Here is an 18128-nt window from a genome sequence, read left to right on the forward strand (position 1 = left end):
TCCTCATATCATCACTGTACACTTCCCTTTTGAAGGTTACCACCACCCAAACTCCCTCCTATTGTGCATGGTGAGAACCTGACTTTGGGGTCCCTCAGGCTCTTGCGGATTGGACTAAGATAATGGGAGGCTCTCTTGTATCCTTCACAATATGTACTAGCCCTGTAGAATTTGTTTGAGGTAATTCCCAGATGGTACTATACCCCAGCAAGAATTGCAAAGTATCTTCCTACTTACTCTGAACGCTGCTTTCGGGGCTGTGTGAAGATAGATGATATGAAACACTTTTTGTGGACGTGCCCCAAAGTTAAACACCTATGGATTTGGATCTATGCCATGGTCAATACAGTACCTGAACATAAGTAAGGACCCATAGGAAGCCATATTACACAAGCCAATGAGGGATACAACAAGAAAACAGCACGTATTAGTGACCCACATTTTATGGCCACAAAGCAGACCATTCAAAAGGCATAGAAAACACCCTTCCTTTCATTTGATGAGATGAAACAATGGGTACAGGGTACGCTTTTGAAATTAACAGCAATCCTCACTGACATACACACATTTTTGCAGATTTGGCAGCCCTGGCTTGATCAGCTCCTTTGACGAGTCCACCACTGCGTTTTCTAGACTTGTAAGGTGCTACTCGGACTTTCCAAAGCTGGTCATGGACCCCCTCTCTCCCCCTCCGGGGAGGTATTCTGTTCTCACTCTATTGACCCTCTTTTCCTTTCTTTCTCTTGTTACCTAGTCATTTCCTCCCCTTTTTCTTTATCTCTCTGGTGCCCTCATTGGCGCTATTCATTGTTTTTGACCCAAACCACCATGTAATTTGTCAGTTCCCTTGAGTTTAAATTTCCTCACACACTATATACTCTTCTCCTATGCAGGCCTAAATTTGGTCTTCCATACAAGATGGTCCCCATAGTAGCACCATAGAGTTTTGGCTTGGCTCTTTGTTCCCCCGCGTCTGGAACACACATTGATACCTGGTGCTGCTCTTACTCTTATTTTGGTTTAAGCCTATAATTTTCTACGGTATACCTTTTCTATAAACTTATTTATTTTTGGTGTTAATTTGTATCATCCTTGCTATGTAGCAAACCATTTTGTTGGGACTTTGTCTGTGGAAAGACCTCCTCTTTTCTGTTTTCATGGAATTTATTTGTTACGTAAAGGGTTTGGCTCATTTGTTTTTGCCAATTCATGTACCTGTTGGGTGTTTTCTAATCTCACTGTCTGAAAACTATTTTTCAATAAAAATATTGTAAAAGAGAAGTGTCACGCAGTCCTCACTGGAAAGCATGCAATAAGAGTATGGGAGCTCAGCAGGGCTAAGATGAAAAAAATGTCAAGAGAGGAACTTTATATAAAAAAAATGGCAATTGTTTATGCAGTGCTAAATGTTATGTTATTCAGTTAATGTTTACATCTATTTTACCCTGACTGGGTTATCTTGGGCTTGTAAAATAGGACAGCCTGGAGCTCATTATTGGATTTTCTTTGGCTGGTTGTTGGTCTGAGAGTGGAGGGAGTGTTGTTACTTCCAGCCCAAGCGGCTCCTTCATTTTACTATTCTGGATGAGTTCTGGAGGATACACAATGTTATTACCCTAATCAGAGCTGCAAAGCTTTTCTACTCTTCAGACTGAGCATTTGTCCCTTGGCGCATACTGCCCTAAAAGTAAATGCCACTAGGGTGTCCTTTTATGAAACTGAGATCAGCGGCGATCCCGAGTCTCACCGCTGATCTCAGCGCTTTACCAGTTTATGAAACTGAGATAATCAGCGGAGAACATGTTCTCCGCTGATTATCTCAGCACAGTGAGAATTCACAGAAACGGCCAGTTTATGAAGGTGCGATCTCCACACCTCACTGGCGATCTGTGACAGAATTCTCACTTTCTGATTCACCATTTCAGAAGTGGAGAATCAGAGTGAGAAGCCTGAAACTGGCTGATATTCTGGAGAAAGAAAGAAGTCTTTTGACTTCTTTCTTTCACCAAACAGTCAGAGCACATCTTCCCCACCATTACACACCCCAAAACCAGCAGGATAGGAATTTATAGTGTTATATATATATATATATATATATATATATATATATATATATATATATATATATACATACATACATACATACACATATATATAGATATATATATAATATATATCTATATATATACATCTATATATATATATATATATATATATATATATATATATATATATATATATATATATAGCTATATATAGATACATATATAGATATATATATATATATATATATATATATATCTATATATGTATCTATATATAGATATATATATATATATATTTTTTTTTTTAGATGTTCACGTCTCTGGCTGGGTTCACACTTGTGCGATGCGTGAACCAGCGTGATTCCTGTGCGGGTTTTCACATCGCACCTACATTGACATCTGCGCACCACTGCGGGTGTCAATGTAAAGTTAATGACACCCTCAGATCATTTCACAGATCGCAGTGCGAACTATGTAATGGTGCAGGAATCGGATCGCATGGGTGTTCACACCCATGCGATCCGATTCCAGTGCGAACCAAATAAAGGGTCCTGTACCATTTTGGTGCAAATGCAATATGATTTAGGGCCAGTTCCCACTGCTGCGGTGTCCGAGATCGGATGTGATTCGCACCGCAGTGCAAAATCACATCCGATCTCTGTGCGATGCGATTTCAGCCATACAGATAGTATTGCTAAATTTGCATTGCCCTCGGACCAAACTCTTACAGGACCCTTTTTTTGGTCCACAGCAGAATCGGATTGCATGGGTGTTCACACCCATGCGATTCGATTACTGTCCGAGTTTGCAGATCGCACTGCGATATGCGAACTGATTTGGGGGTGTTAACTTTTAGGCCCAGTTCACACTTGTGCGATGCCGGACATCGCACAGGCATCGCATGTTATTTGCAGCACACTGCCATTCACATTACATGCGATGTCTGTGCGGTGCGATATCAGCTGTACAGATAGTATGGCTGATATCGCACCGCATTCGGTGCAAACACGCACAGGACCCTTTTTTCTGTTCGGACCAGAATCGGATCGCATGTGTGTTCACACATATGCGATCCGATTCATGTCCGAACTGTCAGTTCGCAGTGCGATATGCAAGCTGATCTGGGGGTGTCCTTAACAATGTATTGACACTCCCCAGCGATTCGCATATGGCAGTGTGAACTGACATGCGAGTCGGTGCGATGCGGGAACCCGCAGTGGATTCGCAGTGTTCTCGCATCGCACCAGTTTATCAATTTTTATGTTTATCTATAATGAAATATATTTTATTTTAATTTATTAATAAATATTTATACTTGTATACTTTATTAAAATTATTTTTTTAATGATTATAAATGTATTTTGCATTTATATGAATGGTGTATAGCTGCATTACATATGTGCATTACATTCATTTACTATACACCATTCACATTTAAATAGGAACATGTATGATCTTTAAATATTGATAAAAACAATGTTTTTTTTATAATTAGGTTAATGTATATTGTGTAGGGGGAATTTATCTTTATTATTTTATTAATATGTTGGGGAATAATGTGTGCTGATTCGTGTTACACTTTGTATTTTATGGTTCCTCATACTGTAATCCCGCTATATCACACGAGATTACAGTGAGAGGAGCCGTTCTCAGGAGTTCCCGGCGTTTGTAGATCGCTCCTCAACTCAACATGAGAAGCGATCTACACACTTTCATAAACAGGCACTCAGAGGAGAGCGATCTTCTCTGAGAATGCCTGAGAACTGAAAAGCGGTATTTTACCGCACTTTCATAAAAGGACACCTAGGTGCACCATGCAGCCCTTTCCAATTGCAGCAGCTGTCATCCTTCCATAGAGTTTGAATAGCTGCTGGCCATGGGGCTGGACAGTGCACTTGTGTCCTTTGCCTGTACCTGAACAACATGGGCTAAACACCCAACGTGCACAAGGTCCTAAGCATGGCAATTTAGGGGTCCATTCAATAAAAGTAGAGGAATTAAAGTGGTTGACAAAATGGAATAGTTGTTGTCACTAGCAATCAATCAGGTTTTAGCTGTAAATGTATAGAAAAACCCAGCATAAATTCTGATTGACGGTTGTGGGCAATGACTTTTGTGTTTATCAGGGCTTTTTTTCTCAGAGAATAGGTGCAGGAACCCACCCTCCCCAGTCAACTCCCCCTCCCCCAACCCCATCTCCTCCCACCCCACCCCGCCCCTATTCCTGCCCCCAATCCCGCCATTCCTTGGGAAAGAGAAGTAAAGTGTTTCCAAATAATGGGTATAGTCAAGGCTCACCTTCTCCCCCCCCCCCCCCCGTCCACAGTTCACCTCCCCATCTACAGGTCACCTTTTCTACTCTCGTACACAGTTCACACTCTCACCTCCTGTCCACAGCTCACCTCCCCATCCACAGGTCAACTTCTCTACTCTCGTCCACAGCTCACCCTCTCCCTCCCGTTCACAGCTCACCTCCAAATCCACAGATCACTTTCTCTACTCTCGTCTACAGCTCGTCCTCTCCCCCCCCCGTCCACAGCTCATCTCCCCATCCACATGTCACCTTCTCTACTCTTGTCCACAGCTCACCCTTTCACCCCCTGTCCACAGCTCACCTCCCCATTCACAGGTCACCTTCTCTAATCTAGTCCACAGCTCACCCTTGCCCCTCTCCACAGGTTACCTTTTCTTGTCCACAGTTCATCACCCCCCCAGTCCACAGCTCACCCTTTCCCCAGCTCACCCCCCCATTCACAGCTCACCCTCTCTCTCCCCCACATTCCACAATTCATTTTAGCATGCGCCCCCATCCACAACTGCCCTTTTTACCTCTGTCAACATGTCACCTCTGCACACCCCCCATCAACAGCTTACGCCCCCAGTCCACAATCACCTCTGCCCCCCCATCCACAGCTTATCTGTCCGCCCTCCACATTTCACTTCTGCACCCCTGTCTACAGCTCACCCCAATTCACAGTTCTAAACCTCTGCAACCCCCCATCTTTCGTCTTCTCTGCAGCATCTGGACCCGGTCCCAGGGCACCCATCAATCAGATGTGGGGCACATGCCCTGGATGCCGGTGCTATCATACAGAAGCTGGTGGAGGAAGTGAATGGTAAAGAATACTTCCTCTACTGCTTTCTGTGTTATGTGACAGGCTGCAGAGGAGAGGGCTGCTGGAGGTGGCGGAAAGGTGTTCTGACACGTTCCGGAAGAAAAAAATCCTGGTGTTTATTACCATTTCTCCCCTTTTCGGCTCCCAAAGGCCACATTAGGACCCTACCTGTGTCAGGAACCTCCTGCCAATAAAGTTTGGCCTTTTCACAAAGTAAACCAAAGGGCAAAAGACAGCCTTGGAATGAGCTCAGGTAACCCATATACAGTCCTAAAAAAAAGTCTTATATACTGAATCACATTGGAGAACCAATGGTAATGGGTGGTTGGCAGAAGTGTTCCTGTCAGGGCTTAAATCTGAACCCCAGGCAAACAGCTAAGTTGAAAAGTTGAAATACATAATATAGCAGCTATTTTATTTGCCAAAGGATTTCTATTTCTGTAATTCCAGTTCTAGCATTATTACAGCCGTGCCAGACAGCACAGCTATGTTGATCACTTTTCTCAACTGCATTTATGTAATAAGGCTTGGTCACCTTCCAAGACTACTGTTTCGAGCAGCAGCAGATTCAGAGTGTCAACTCTCTGATCTCTTCTTCTGTCAGCATGTTCATTGTCAACACATTTGCATGATCTTCTGCCCCTTCCTCTCTCATTCCAAGTACACTTGGGGCTGATCCCAAGTCAGATCAAGGTACAGTTCTTGTTGAACATTTCACTTGTTGCACAATTTAAATACACTCCAAGTTTTCATAATGAATGCAGAGCTGCCTTCATTGTTTTTTGCATCTGTCTCATATGGATTCGGAGGGGACCTCCCCCACGACAATTTTATTTTTAAAAATGGCATGGAGTCCCCCCCAAAATCCATACCAAACCCTTAACCGAGCATGCAGCCAGGCAAGTCAGGAAAAGGAGGGGACGAGTGAGCGCCCCCCTTCTGAACCATACCAGGCCGCATGTCCTCAACATGGGGGGTGGGTGCTTTGGAGCAGAGGGGGCTTTGCACCCCCTACCCCAAAACACCTTGCCCCCATGTTGATGGGGACAAGGGCCTCTTCCTGACAATCATGGCCGGTGGTTGTTGGGGTCTGCGAGCAGGGGGGCTTATCGGAATCTGGAAGCCTCCTTTAACAAGTGTGCCCCCAGATCCCACCCCCCCTATGTGAATGGGTATCGGGTACATCGTACCCCTAACCATTCACCCCAAAAAGCACCCCAAATGACATCAACCGGAGAGCCCGCCCCTGGTGACATCATCGCATGGCCATGCCCCATGGCTATATAAGAGATGTTAGACAGCGGGGGACAACAAAACGAAGGAAGACAGCCTCAGGAGAAGAGCGGCTTTTCTGGTTTTAGCAGGTAACCGGCGGCGAGGAAGAAGACAGCGGTGGCGGGGAAGAAGACAGTGGGGCGGGAGAAGACGTGGCAGGAGAAGACGGCACTGGGAGAGACGGCTCAGGGAGAAGATGGCTCGGGGAAAAGACGGTTCAGAGCTATTTTTTTAGCAAAGGACTTGTCAAATACCGGATCTTGTTTTTTTTACATTTCACTGCTTTTTGGGGTGAGAGAGTAGGGGTAGGAAGGAACCCGATACCCATTCACATCTGGGGGCCCCCTTGTTAAAGGGAGTTTCCAGATTCCCATAAGCCCCCTGCTCGCAGACCCCGACAACCACCGGTCAGGGTTGTCGGGAAGAGGCCTTTGTCCCCATCAACTGGGGGAAGGTGCTTTGGGGGGGCTCTTCCATCCCCCCCAATGTTAAGGGCATGCAGGCTGATATGGTTCAGGGGGGGGGGGGCGCTCGCTCGTCCCCTCCCTTTCCTGACTTGCCAGGCTACATGCTTGGATAAGGGTCTGGAATGGATTTTTTAAAAATTTTGGTGTGGGGGGGGTCCCCCCCGAATCCATACCAGAGCCTAAGGGCCTGGTATGGACCTGGGGGGGACCCCACGCTGTTTTTTCCGCAATTTTTTTTTACGCAATTTTTTTTGCCGGCAATCTTATTTTTACATTCAGCTGATGACTTATCGGTTGTTAAGGATGTGGCGGCCAGCTGCCTGACCCCCTCCTTAGCAACCAGCTAATATAAAGTGAGGGGAAAAAAAAGGGTTTAACCACTTCCGGACCGCCGAATGCCGATATACGTCCTTACTTTGGGGACGAATATCGTTGTTATGGCAGAAGCTAGCTGCCATAACCCCGGTATCCTCATGTTCGGGCGGCAGTCCGCTACAAGATAAAAGTGGTCTCTGCTGCAGATTCGCTGCAAGATCACTTTTATCGGCGGCGAGAGAGGGCCCCCCGCCACGCTCCGGTGCCCTCCGCTGCTTACCGGAGCCATCGGCAGCGGCGGAGGCTATCCGGTCCTCTCTGTGGCTGGGCATGGAGACGAGTGAGGGGAAGATGGCCCCCACCCGTCTCCATGACATTGCAGGGCGGAAGCTCTTAAAGGGCCATTTTTTTAAAATCAGTTTTTTAAATGACAATTTTTTTTTTTTATTGCCTTTTAGTGTAAATATTAGATCTGAGGTCTTTTTGACCCAAGATCTCATATTTAAGAGGTCCTGTCATGCTTTTTTTTTTACAAGGGATGTTTACATTCCTTGTAATAGGAATAAAAGTGACACAATTTTTTTTTTTTAAAAAACAGTGTAAAAATAAAAAATAAAAGGTAAAATAAATAAGAAAAAAAATATCATCCGCTAACATTCATTTTTTGTCCATTATGTAACAGAAAGTGGATGAAAACGGATGCAAATGAATGATCATCCGTTATCGTCCGTTCGGACTTCCAACAAACGGACTTGCCTACACACTATCACACCAAAGTCCGACGGATTCGTGCGTGATGACGTACGACCGGACTAAAATAAGGAAGTTGATAGCCAGTAGCCAATAGCTGCCCTAGCGTGGGATTTAGTCCGTCAGACTAGCATAAAGACGAGCGGAATTTTCGACCAGACTCGGGTCTGTCGGAAAGATTTGAAACATGTTTTATTTCTAGGTCCGTCGGACTTTTGGGAAAAAAAAGTCTGCTGGAGCCCACGCACGATCCAATTGTCTGACGGAGTCCGGTCCGCCGGACCAAGTCTGCTGGAAAGTCCGCTCGTGTGTACGCGGCATTAGAAGCATATATCGGCACAATGTGGTTCTGTAGGTTGTGGACTGCTCCTTTATTACACCTGCAGCTGTCCAAAGAGGGCAAAGATCTTTACTTGAAACTTATTTTTTTGCAAAATGAGATGTTCTGCCAAAGGAGCGTGAAGATAAATAATAAGTGTCAATAATTTAGCAATTGTTCAGTATAATTCAGAATTTGTCATCAGAGAGGAAGCTGTTCCTTAGTCTGTTGGTTCTAGCCTTGATACTATGTAACCTCCCATCTGAAGGGAATAGGGCAAACAATCCATAAACAGATGAGAAGGGCCTTCTTGATGTTGAATGCTGTTTTCCTTCTGTTTTAAACATCACTGATGAAGGGTGGACTGCTGCCATTGTGTGCCTTCAGTTCCTGTCTGTCTACAGCAGAGAAATTACAGTACCACAAGATGAAGCAAGATGTAAAGACACTCTCTACCACATACCTATAAAAGGATTTGGGAAGTTAAGCACCGAGGCCAAAACACCACAGCCTCTTCAAAATGCAAAAGTGTTGGTATACCGTCTTCACCATGTTGGCTGGATTGGTGCCCCAGGGGAGTTTATCAGAGATGGCACTGTCAGGTATTTAAAACGTGAGACCATCTCAACAACTGCACCCCGATGTAGAGGGGAGAAGGGCTGGTGCGGCTCTTCCTAAAGTCTACAATCACCCCCTTTGTTCTCTTTATGGCGATGGAGAGGATAAGGCGAAAGGATGAAATGATGCAAAGTCAGGGGAGGTGTAGAAAATCTTCTAACTAACCATAAAAAGTATTTAGAGCATTAGGAAGGAACAGGTCACTTGGGCGTTCTGCATCTCTACTGGAGTAATAAGTGAGGCTCTTAATGCCCTTCCACATGCTCCCTGGGTTATTGGTGACCCTGAATTTTGAAAGCATAGTTAGCCTTGCCCTTTTTATATGTAGCACCCTCTAGTGTAGGTCAACTTTCAAGCTTGGCTGGTAGCCAAGCCTGGGTGTGTTTTTGTGATCTGGGCTGGGAGTTGCTCAGGGTAGTGCTGGGTGACATGAGGCATTACTAGGACCTCCCACTTCTTTCTAGAATCTTCTTTCTAGAAAGGGAGGCATAGAGGGGAGGTTGAGCCACCTGGGGTATTCTAAGGAACGCTGACCAATCCCCAGTCTGGATTGGCAGAGGCAGGCCTCCTTAAATACCCATGGTCAGCCCAGCTGGGAATGAGTTGATCAAATGGAAAAATGGAGATGGAGTGTTAGGCTGTTGGGGCCTTTGAGGGAGCTCCCCAGTCTGGGGGTTGACCTTGGGCCTGGGCTCGGGTACGGACGGGCGCCTCTGAGAAAACTTGGAGGTGTCCTGGACAGGAGGCACAAGAGGAGCAAGAGAGGACAGCGGGAGAACACTGCCGGGCAAGTCTCCAGGAGTTCCACAGAGGCAGCCAGGAGGACTGGTGAGTGTTACACAATCCGGAGAACTGGGAGGCATGCCTGAGAGGACTGATGGACCAGTCTGGGATGAGTGCAGAGCCAGTCAGGAGGATTGTGGTGGCACACAGTGGAAAGGGGCAACTGCAGCCAGGAGGGCTGGCAGTGCCTGAAGAGGTGGTGCTGGGAGCAGTAGCCACAGGGACAGCTAGCACTGGGACTTTTCTATTTGCTACACCATAGGGGCCTGCTTTAGGCCTGGTTGAGTCAGTGTCAGGCCTACCAATTCAGTGCTAGATGGTCTGGGGAAGAGAGGAAGCGACATGCAGGAGGAGTAAGGAGTGATACTCTGAAGAAAGGAAGCGATGTGCAGGAGGAGGAAAGGAGTGATGTATATACAGGATGTATATAAAGTCCCAATTGTTGATGTGTTGATTCCATGGGCATCTCATAAGTCCCCATCCCTATCCAAGTTCATTCCTCCTCAATGAAACAAAAAAAACAAAGAGCAAGGACTGCTTTTACGTCTCTGGATGAATGACAAGTGTGTGCCTGGCTGGGGCAGGGTGACAGACGGACTACAAAATTCAGCAGCACTTACGAGGATACCGATACATATAATTGCAGTGGCTTTTCCTTGCTGCTCATTGCACAAATGCCTCAATGGATCTACACACAGAATCTCTGCTTTGTGCACAACGCAAACCTCTGCTTTTTACTAGGATCTCTGGTTGGGGTGGTTAGTAACTGTTATGGTTATGTTAACATCTTCTACACACTTACTAATGTATAAACTTATCATCATTTACCTGTTACCATCCCACATGGAGAAGTGAGGCGCAGATATCTGAGCCGATGTAACATTTTCTGATCTGGGCCCCTTGTCAGGGATCTTGTGCTCATTCTTATATGCATGTGCAGAGTCACGAGCATAAAAGCCCAACACAAACAAGGACTAGACTGCACACGCACACGTAGGAGTGTGTACGCATCCACAGATTTTGGCACTGAGCAACCTATTTAAACTGAGAGTCTGCCTGGCTTCAGTGCTGGATTGTCTTCAGCTTTTTTTTCTGTGTTCCTGATTCTAATCCATGTCTGCTAACCTTGTTCCTGACCGGCTATGTCTGACATCTCTCTCGAATCACCCTTGTCTGTTATATTTGCTTCTCGCTTATGCTATCAACCTCAGTTTGGAGTTATGACTACGTCTCTGCTTCCTGATTTTGTACCCCACCGCCAGCATGTTACCAATTTCTGATGTTCCCAACATGATCCTGATTTTGCACCTGTCTGCCTGACTCCCGCTGAACAAGGCTTGTGACCAGACTCCACACCACCACTGGAAGGACTCCTGTGTCTCCAAGCTACAGCTCACTCTTACAGCTTCCAGACACCTACACCTTTCCACTGCCCTAGCAGTCTCTGTCTCCACTACCAGAGGTGCCTGGACAGAAATTGTGCAAGAGGCCACCCTCATCATCTTGGGCTCCACAGTCAGGTACGTGACACTGACAGCCCTGTTCCAATTTAGGCAAAGAAATTCCTTGCACAGCCATGATGGTAGGTAAACAGAAGGAGCAACTATTGTTACTGAAACCAAAGAGCATCCAGTACATAAATGGGTAAAATATTGGAAATAATGGATATATTTAGCAGGTCGGCAAATTTGAGCTTCCAAAATGCTGAGCCTCAATAGATGATAAAACAGGAGAGGTCAGCAGTGAGATACTGTCACTTACCTGATCCCGTTGTGTGCCTTTCATCTGCAGGAGGGTCACAGTGCTCAAACAGTACAGGTAGAGGGGGTAAAGGAAGATTATTACCCATAATGGGGGAATTAGGGATACTGGAAGCTGTTCCATTGGGAATTCTAAAATAATGCCAGAGAACAAAAGGCATTACAGACAGAAAATAAATGGAATACCAATATAAAAAATGTTTAGGCTCACATTTGGATGCCAGCTGTTTTTCTTTAATTTATTGTTATTTACACATTTTTTGGCACTAGAAAAGTTAAATGTATTTGTTTGTTAATAGAATTTATTTTTAAGTTTAAAAAATAAAATGTTTGCCCTTATTCCTTTTAAAAAAAACAGCCTGGCACACAAGGCATTCCTGCTGGTATCTCCATGGCAAGTGAGCAGTAATCGTGCAGCCCCTGCATGTTGATACCAGAGTGAATGCCTTTTTGCATTGATGGTGTGTTTTGAAAGGAGATCCCCAAAAACAGGTGTACACCTCCCAAAGCACCAGTGCCCAATGCTGATGGTCACTGGGCTCTTTGTATTGGGGAGGATGTCTAGAGGGGGCTCATGTTCCCACCTACCTGGCACCCTTTGAGGGAGCCTGTGCTCTCGCCAGGCATTCCAGCTCTGGAGGAGACTCACTGGGAGACAGTTGTAGACATTGCTGGAACGTTAAATGTACTTAAAAAAATTAACCACATTAAAAATATTTTTTATTGTGAATGGTTTGTTTTATTTTTACCACTACTGACCCACATGCATGCTTTACTAGGGGCTCAAAGGATTCCCAAAACCAGTTAACAAGGGAGGGAGTGACCACCTACTTTGTCCCTAGAAGGAACAGGTATGTGGCACATAGGCTCCCCCTGCCAGCACCCTCCCACTCCTCTGAGGGTGGTATTGGGGAATGTGACCCTGTTTCATGTTATACCCTAAATATAGGTGTAACATGAAACATGGTTACAACCTTGAACTATTTGTTTAAGTAATTACTTTTTTTAATCATGATATGCTGTGATTAACAGATAAGGAGTCAGGCACAGGTAAACTCCCTCTCCATATCTGCACCACTTCCTGAGGCATCACGTTCATGGCCTTCAAACCATGGGCATTGCAGCCTTTATGTACATTGCTGGGGTCACTCGGTATGGGTTGGGGATTGTGGACATTTTTTTTTTACTTTAATAGAAATTCAGAAAATGGAAATAAATATCTGAGTAGTGGACCTGAGTTTGACCTCACTCATGAATAATATATTGCATTACCCCCCCCCAAAGTGACTGTAGTGCATTTGTAGTGATATTCAGGGAACTATTTGTTTTTAAATGTTTTTACGAGATTGTCTTGTCTTTTGTTATATACAATTGAGACTGGGTATTTTTTTTATTTTAAAGTTCAGTCTGATCTACCCAAAAAAAATCTCATTCTGAACCTTCTCATCTCTTCCTCTTATTCTCTTCTCAGTCTTCTACAAAGGGGACCTTCCCACCAACATTATGTTCTTCCTTTTCAAAACAGGCTTTGTCCCTCAATTGAACATGGCACTACATCCTAGCCAGTTTCTTACCAGACTTCTAATTTAATACTTAATTATTGTAGACCACGTTTGTGCCATGGCTTTACTGACCAGAAAAACTATAGGCTTCTGTTGTGCTTTGATATGGTCCTACACCACTGGGTTCTACAACTCGGGCAACTATTTGTGCATTGCTTTTACCTGCATGCTCTTCTATATTATTGCCTGTATCTTGATATCTTCTAATGAAAACCTATTGAGAGTGAGATAAATACTTACTGTTGAAACACATCAGGAACCAGGGGAGGGGCGACTGGATCCTTTATCCGACAGCTTCTACTGTATCAAGACACACAGTGATAGGGTATTACTGATTTAGTTGCAGAAGTTGTATTATCTCTAATACATACATATATATATATATATATATATATATATATATATATATATATATATATATATATATATATATATTATAAGCAGGGCTGCTGTTAGAAATCACGGCAGCCAACATGGTGAAGACAGTATACCAACACTTTTGCATTTTGAAGAGGCTGTGGTGTGCTGGCCTTGGGACTTAACTTCCCAAATCCTTTTATAGGTGTGTGGTGGAGAGTATCTTTACATCTTGCATCATTATGTGGTGCTGTAATTTCTCTGCTGTAGACAGACAGGAACCGAAGGCACACGGCCATACAGCCTACCTGAAAGGGCCCCCCCCCGTCCCAAAGTGACTGTAGACATAATTTATCAGTCCTCAGCTGCACAAATGAATGAATAGAAAAGCACTCTGAGGCTTCCTGCTCATTTACAAACTGAAACATAGTAAACACAGTTGACTATGCTTCAGTGGTGAATGGACACAGGAGTGATTGGTACCAACCGCTCACTATGTTCATTCAGGAAAGAAAGGGACCGGTAAATGACATATTTACCGGTCCCTTCCCCTGCTCTCCATCCTGAAACATCCCCCTGTGTGCTGGCAGCAGCTGCCGGTGGAAGAGGAGAGGAGGGAAGCCGGCAGCGCTGCTGGGAAAAGGGGCACACAGGGGGGCCCGAACAGCAGATGGAAGGGGCAAATGTGCTAGAACCAATCCTCCTGCAGATGGAGGGAGAAAGAGGAGGAGAAGCTGGCAGAGCTGCAGGGGGAGGCAGAAATGGGCCAACTGGAGAGCAATTCATATACAATTTAGGAAGTGACTGCCTTGACATGTTTTCTATGTGCCTACCATAACATAGCATAGTAAGAGAAATTCTTATTATTAAAAAATCAGATTTGACAAAAAAAAGGAGGTGTGTTCTGAGTGTTAGAGACGAAGACACCTCATGTACAAATAGATGCAAACTATTGGTGCTTCCATAAAATATCCATTTAGGTATTCCCTCTGCAATTATGTCCAGACTAATTATCTTTGCACAAGCACAACCCTACAGAGCAAACAGAAAGAGCACCTGCATCATGTGATATATTCTATAAAACTTTATTATATAATAATATGCTATACTCTTATGCCGCATACACACGGTCGGACTTTCTAGAAAGCTAGGTCCGACGTACTTGCCGCCAGACTTCCGGCGGACTACCGCCGGACTTTCTGAACGGCCGGACTTGCCTACACACGGCCGGACTTTCCGGAATCCGGTCTTCCCGACGGACTTCCGCCGGACTTTCAGAATGAACGGACTTTCCCACACACGGACAAGTCCGTTCATTTTGAACGTGACTTGGGTACGACGGGACTAGAAAAGGAATTCAATCTCGCCGCTTTTTTTGGCGAGATTGAAACCTTGCGAGCCCCGTCGCAGGCCCTTAGGTCTGGTATGGAACTTTAAGGGGAACCCCCTACGCCGAAAAACCGGCGTGGGGGTCCCCCCAAAATCCATACCAGACCCCGATCCGAGCACGCAGCCCGGCCGGTCAGGAAAGGGGGTGGGGACGAACGAGCGCCCCCCCCCTCCTGAACCGTACCAGGCCGCATGCCCTCAACATGGGGGGGTGCTTTGGGGGAGGGGGCGCCTTGCGGTGCCCCCCCACCACAAAGCACCTTGTCCCCATGTTGATGAGGACAAGGGCCTCTTCCCGACAACCCTGGCCGTTGGTTGTCGGGGTCTGCGGGCGGGGGGCTTATCGGAATCCGGGAGCCCCCTATAATAAGAGGGCCCCCAGATCCCGGCCCCCCCACCCTATGTGAATGAGTATGGGGTACATGGTACCCCTACCCATTCACCTAGGTAAAAAGTGTCAATAATAAAACACAACACAGGTTTTTAAAATAATTTATTAAACAGCTCCGGGGGGGGTCTTCTTCCGTCTTCGGGGGTCCCTCTGGTTCATCTTCTCCCGGCGTCCGGTTGGTTCTTCTCCGCTCTCCGGCCTCTTCTCCCGGTGTCCCAGGTCTTCGGCCGGCCCCTCCGCTGTCTTCAGGTAGCTCTATTGCCAGCGGAGGTCCGGACTTCTTGGCTTCTTGTGTTCTCTTCTCTTCTCTTCCCCCAGATGTTGACACGACGCTCTCTCCGGCTGGACTGGTCTCTGAGGGCTGCATTGTGACTTATATAGGCGGAGACCCCGCCCCCATATGATGTCACAGTCCCTGGGCATGCTGGGACTGTGACGTTTTAGGGGGCGTGGTCGACCGGTTTTTCGGCGTAGGGGGTTCCCCTTAAAGTTCCATACCAGACCTAAGGGCCTGGGATGCCCCCCGCGCTCGCCGCAATGGGAAAATTAGTTTTTCCTATTGCAGCGAGCGCGAGATGCAGTAACCTGCTCCTCCGTCGTATCTGGTCCTTCGGACTAGCATACAGACGAACGGGCTTTCCGTCAGGAACTGAGTCCGGCGGAGGTACGATGTAAAGATTTGAAGCAGGCTTCAAATCTAAAGTACGTCGGATTTCCGCCCGAAACGGTCCGTCGGAAGTCCGATGGAGACCACACACGGTCGGATTGTCCGCCGGACTTGGTCCGGCGGCGTCCGTCGGACTTTTGCAGGTGAAAAGTCCGACCGTGTGTACGCGGCATTAAAGGTAATTGGCAAACACCATAAATCATAAAATCTATCCAAGCTGAGACCTGCTCCAACTGGTTACAGAAAACATCAATGTTTGATCCCATCAGGCAGCGCAAAGTTCCTTCAAAGATCTAAGGCAAAGGGTCCGCCTTTGGAACAGGTCTGACCTTGGATGGTTTTTATGTTTGCTATTTTAATATAATAAAGTTTTATTAAACATATAAAGCAATGCCGTTCTGCACATCATGTACAGTGTATTGTTTAGTTATTTTTCCCAGAAAAATTTTAAGCTTGAAACTGACAAAATCCATAGATTGCCATTGCTTTAAGAGAGTGGGACATGGTCCTGTCCCCCACTCCCTCATCACTGGCTCTGATTGGCAAATGGCTCCTGCTGCTGTATCTGAGTCAATGAAGAGCAAGAGAGCCTCAACAGTAATTAAAACCCTATAGAAGGTTAATCGTTCCTCACACTATCCAAAACTGTTGCGTTTTAAAGTGAACCCATCCTTTACTCATGCATAGCAAAGCAAAAAGTTCATTTTTATGGTGACCCTGCCAGGAGCATATAGTCACCCTCCCTTTCAATGGCTTGATGCTCTATTTGGCGCTGGAAGCAAAAACAAAATACCCAGTACTTCTAATGCCACATACACACGATCGGTTTTCTCGTCGGAAAAAGATATGATGGCTTTTCCGACTGGATTCCGCTCAAGTTTGCCTTGCATACACACGGTCACGCAAAAGTTTGCTGAAATTACGACTGTCAAGAACGCGGTGACGTACAACACTACGACGAGCCGAGAAAATGAAGTGCAATGCTTCTGAGCATGCGTCAAATTGTTTCCGAGCATGCGTAGGAATTTTGCGCATCGGAATTGCCACAGGCGATCGCATTTTCGGATAGGAACTTTTTCCGACCGAAAAATTAAGAACATGCTCTCAATTTTTTGTTGGCTGGAATTCGGCCAGCAAAAGTCCGATGGAGAATACACACGGTCCCATTTTCCATCGAAAAAATCTCATTGGTCTTTTGCGGGCCGAAATTCCGCTCGTGTGTACACGTCATTTTTGGGGGTTGGGGGTCAAACCAACACCAGACGGACTGGAATGCACCGACCCCCTCGCAGGAGATGGATGGGAATGCGGCGGCGATCAGAGGCCTCCTTACCTTAGGAGGCATATCAGGCAGACATGGATCTGAGCTGCAGCTCCTCACTCTGGGCCATTGCTTCTACTCCTGGCCGAACAGGAAGTGGGTCCTGACTGAGACCCAATTGGCTGAGAGGAGAATCAGGAAGACAATAGTGAATATTAATTCGCTATTGTCACACAAGTGGGTGGGCTCGGGGCGCAGTGCTTTGTGGCCCGAGCCCACCCTTTTTTGAAGCCAAAGGCTCAGGCTCTAATCATGTGCTTAAAAAAAAAAACAAGAAAAAAAAACCCCATTGAAATCCATGTGTCCGGCGCCCTGCATGTAGATTAGGGGACCGGATGCATGGATATGGGGGGCGGCGCCCGTGCACCCATTATGGAAGGCTGCCACTGATTGACACTCAGTTATCTATTGGAACTTTTTTGACCCTACTCCTCCTCTTGTAACTTTGGCTCCTCTAATTCTGGTCCTCTGTGTGTCCCTCATACTGGTCTATACTCTGTGGGGAACAGGTCCTTCTCCTGTTATGCCCCACAACTTTGGAATTCTCTTCCCAAGAACATCAGAGATTCACCTTCTTCAAACTTTTTCCAATAAAATTTCTTGTGTATTGCTTGTATTTGTTTCTTTTTTAAAGTGCGTTGAGAAGATACCTTTAAAGGCACTATATAAAATATAGTTTATTATTATCATTATTATTTTTTTTTTCCAAACTTTTTTTATTGAGTACAAGAAGAGAAAGATTACAAGACCATCAAAAAGGTGTGCTATATTCACAAAAACAGAATAAAAACACAGCCAGATCTTATCAAGATAAGGAAAGAATAAAATATATATATATATATATATATATATATATATATATATATATATATATATATATATAAATATAATATATAGGTGACAAGTGCGGCATGAATAGCATTGGTAGGTTGAGACAGTAACATTAATGTCCTGTACACACGATCGGACTTTCCAGAAACAAAACCATGGATT

The 18128-nt window shown here is 45.5% G+C and overlaps 1 protein-coding gene across 2 annotated transcripts in view; it reads right to left on the minus strand.

The window, feature by feature from the left end:
- Positions 1 to 18128, minus strand: part of ABI3 (ABI family member 3) — a 109018-nt gene that overhangs the window by 47862 nt on the left and 43028 nt on the right. Inside the window, exons 5-6 of one of the 2 annotated variants that reach the window (XM_073607817.1) lie at positions 13251 to 13307; positions 11450 to 11580 (exon numbers count right to left, since the gene is read on the minus strand). In XM_073607817.1, the coding sequence (XP_073463918.1) occupies positions 11450 to 11580; positions 13251 to 13307 (188 nt within the window). Of the gene's footprint in view, positions 1 to 11449; positions 11581 to 13250; positions 13311 to 18128 lie in introns of both variants that reach the window. The other variant, XM_073607816.1, reaches the window with a different exon arrangement.

The sequence above is a fragment of the Aquarana catesbeiana genome, linkage group LG12 (genome assembly GCF_042186555.1).
Source record: "Aquarana catesbeiana isolate 2022-GZ linkage group LG12, ASM4218655v1, whole genome shotgun sequence".
Classification (NCBI taxonomy): domain Eukaryota; kingdom Metazoa; phylum Chordata; class Amphibia; order Anura; family Ranidae; genus Aquarana; species Aquarana catesbeiana.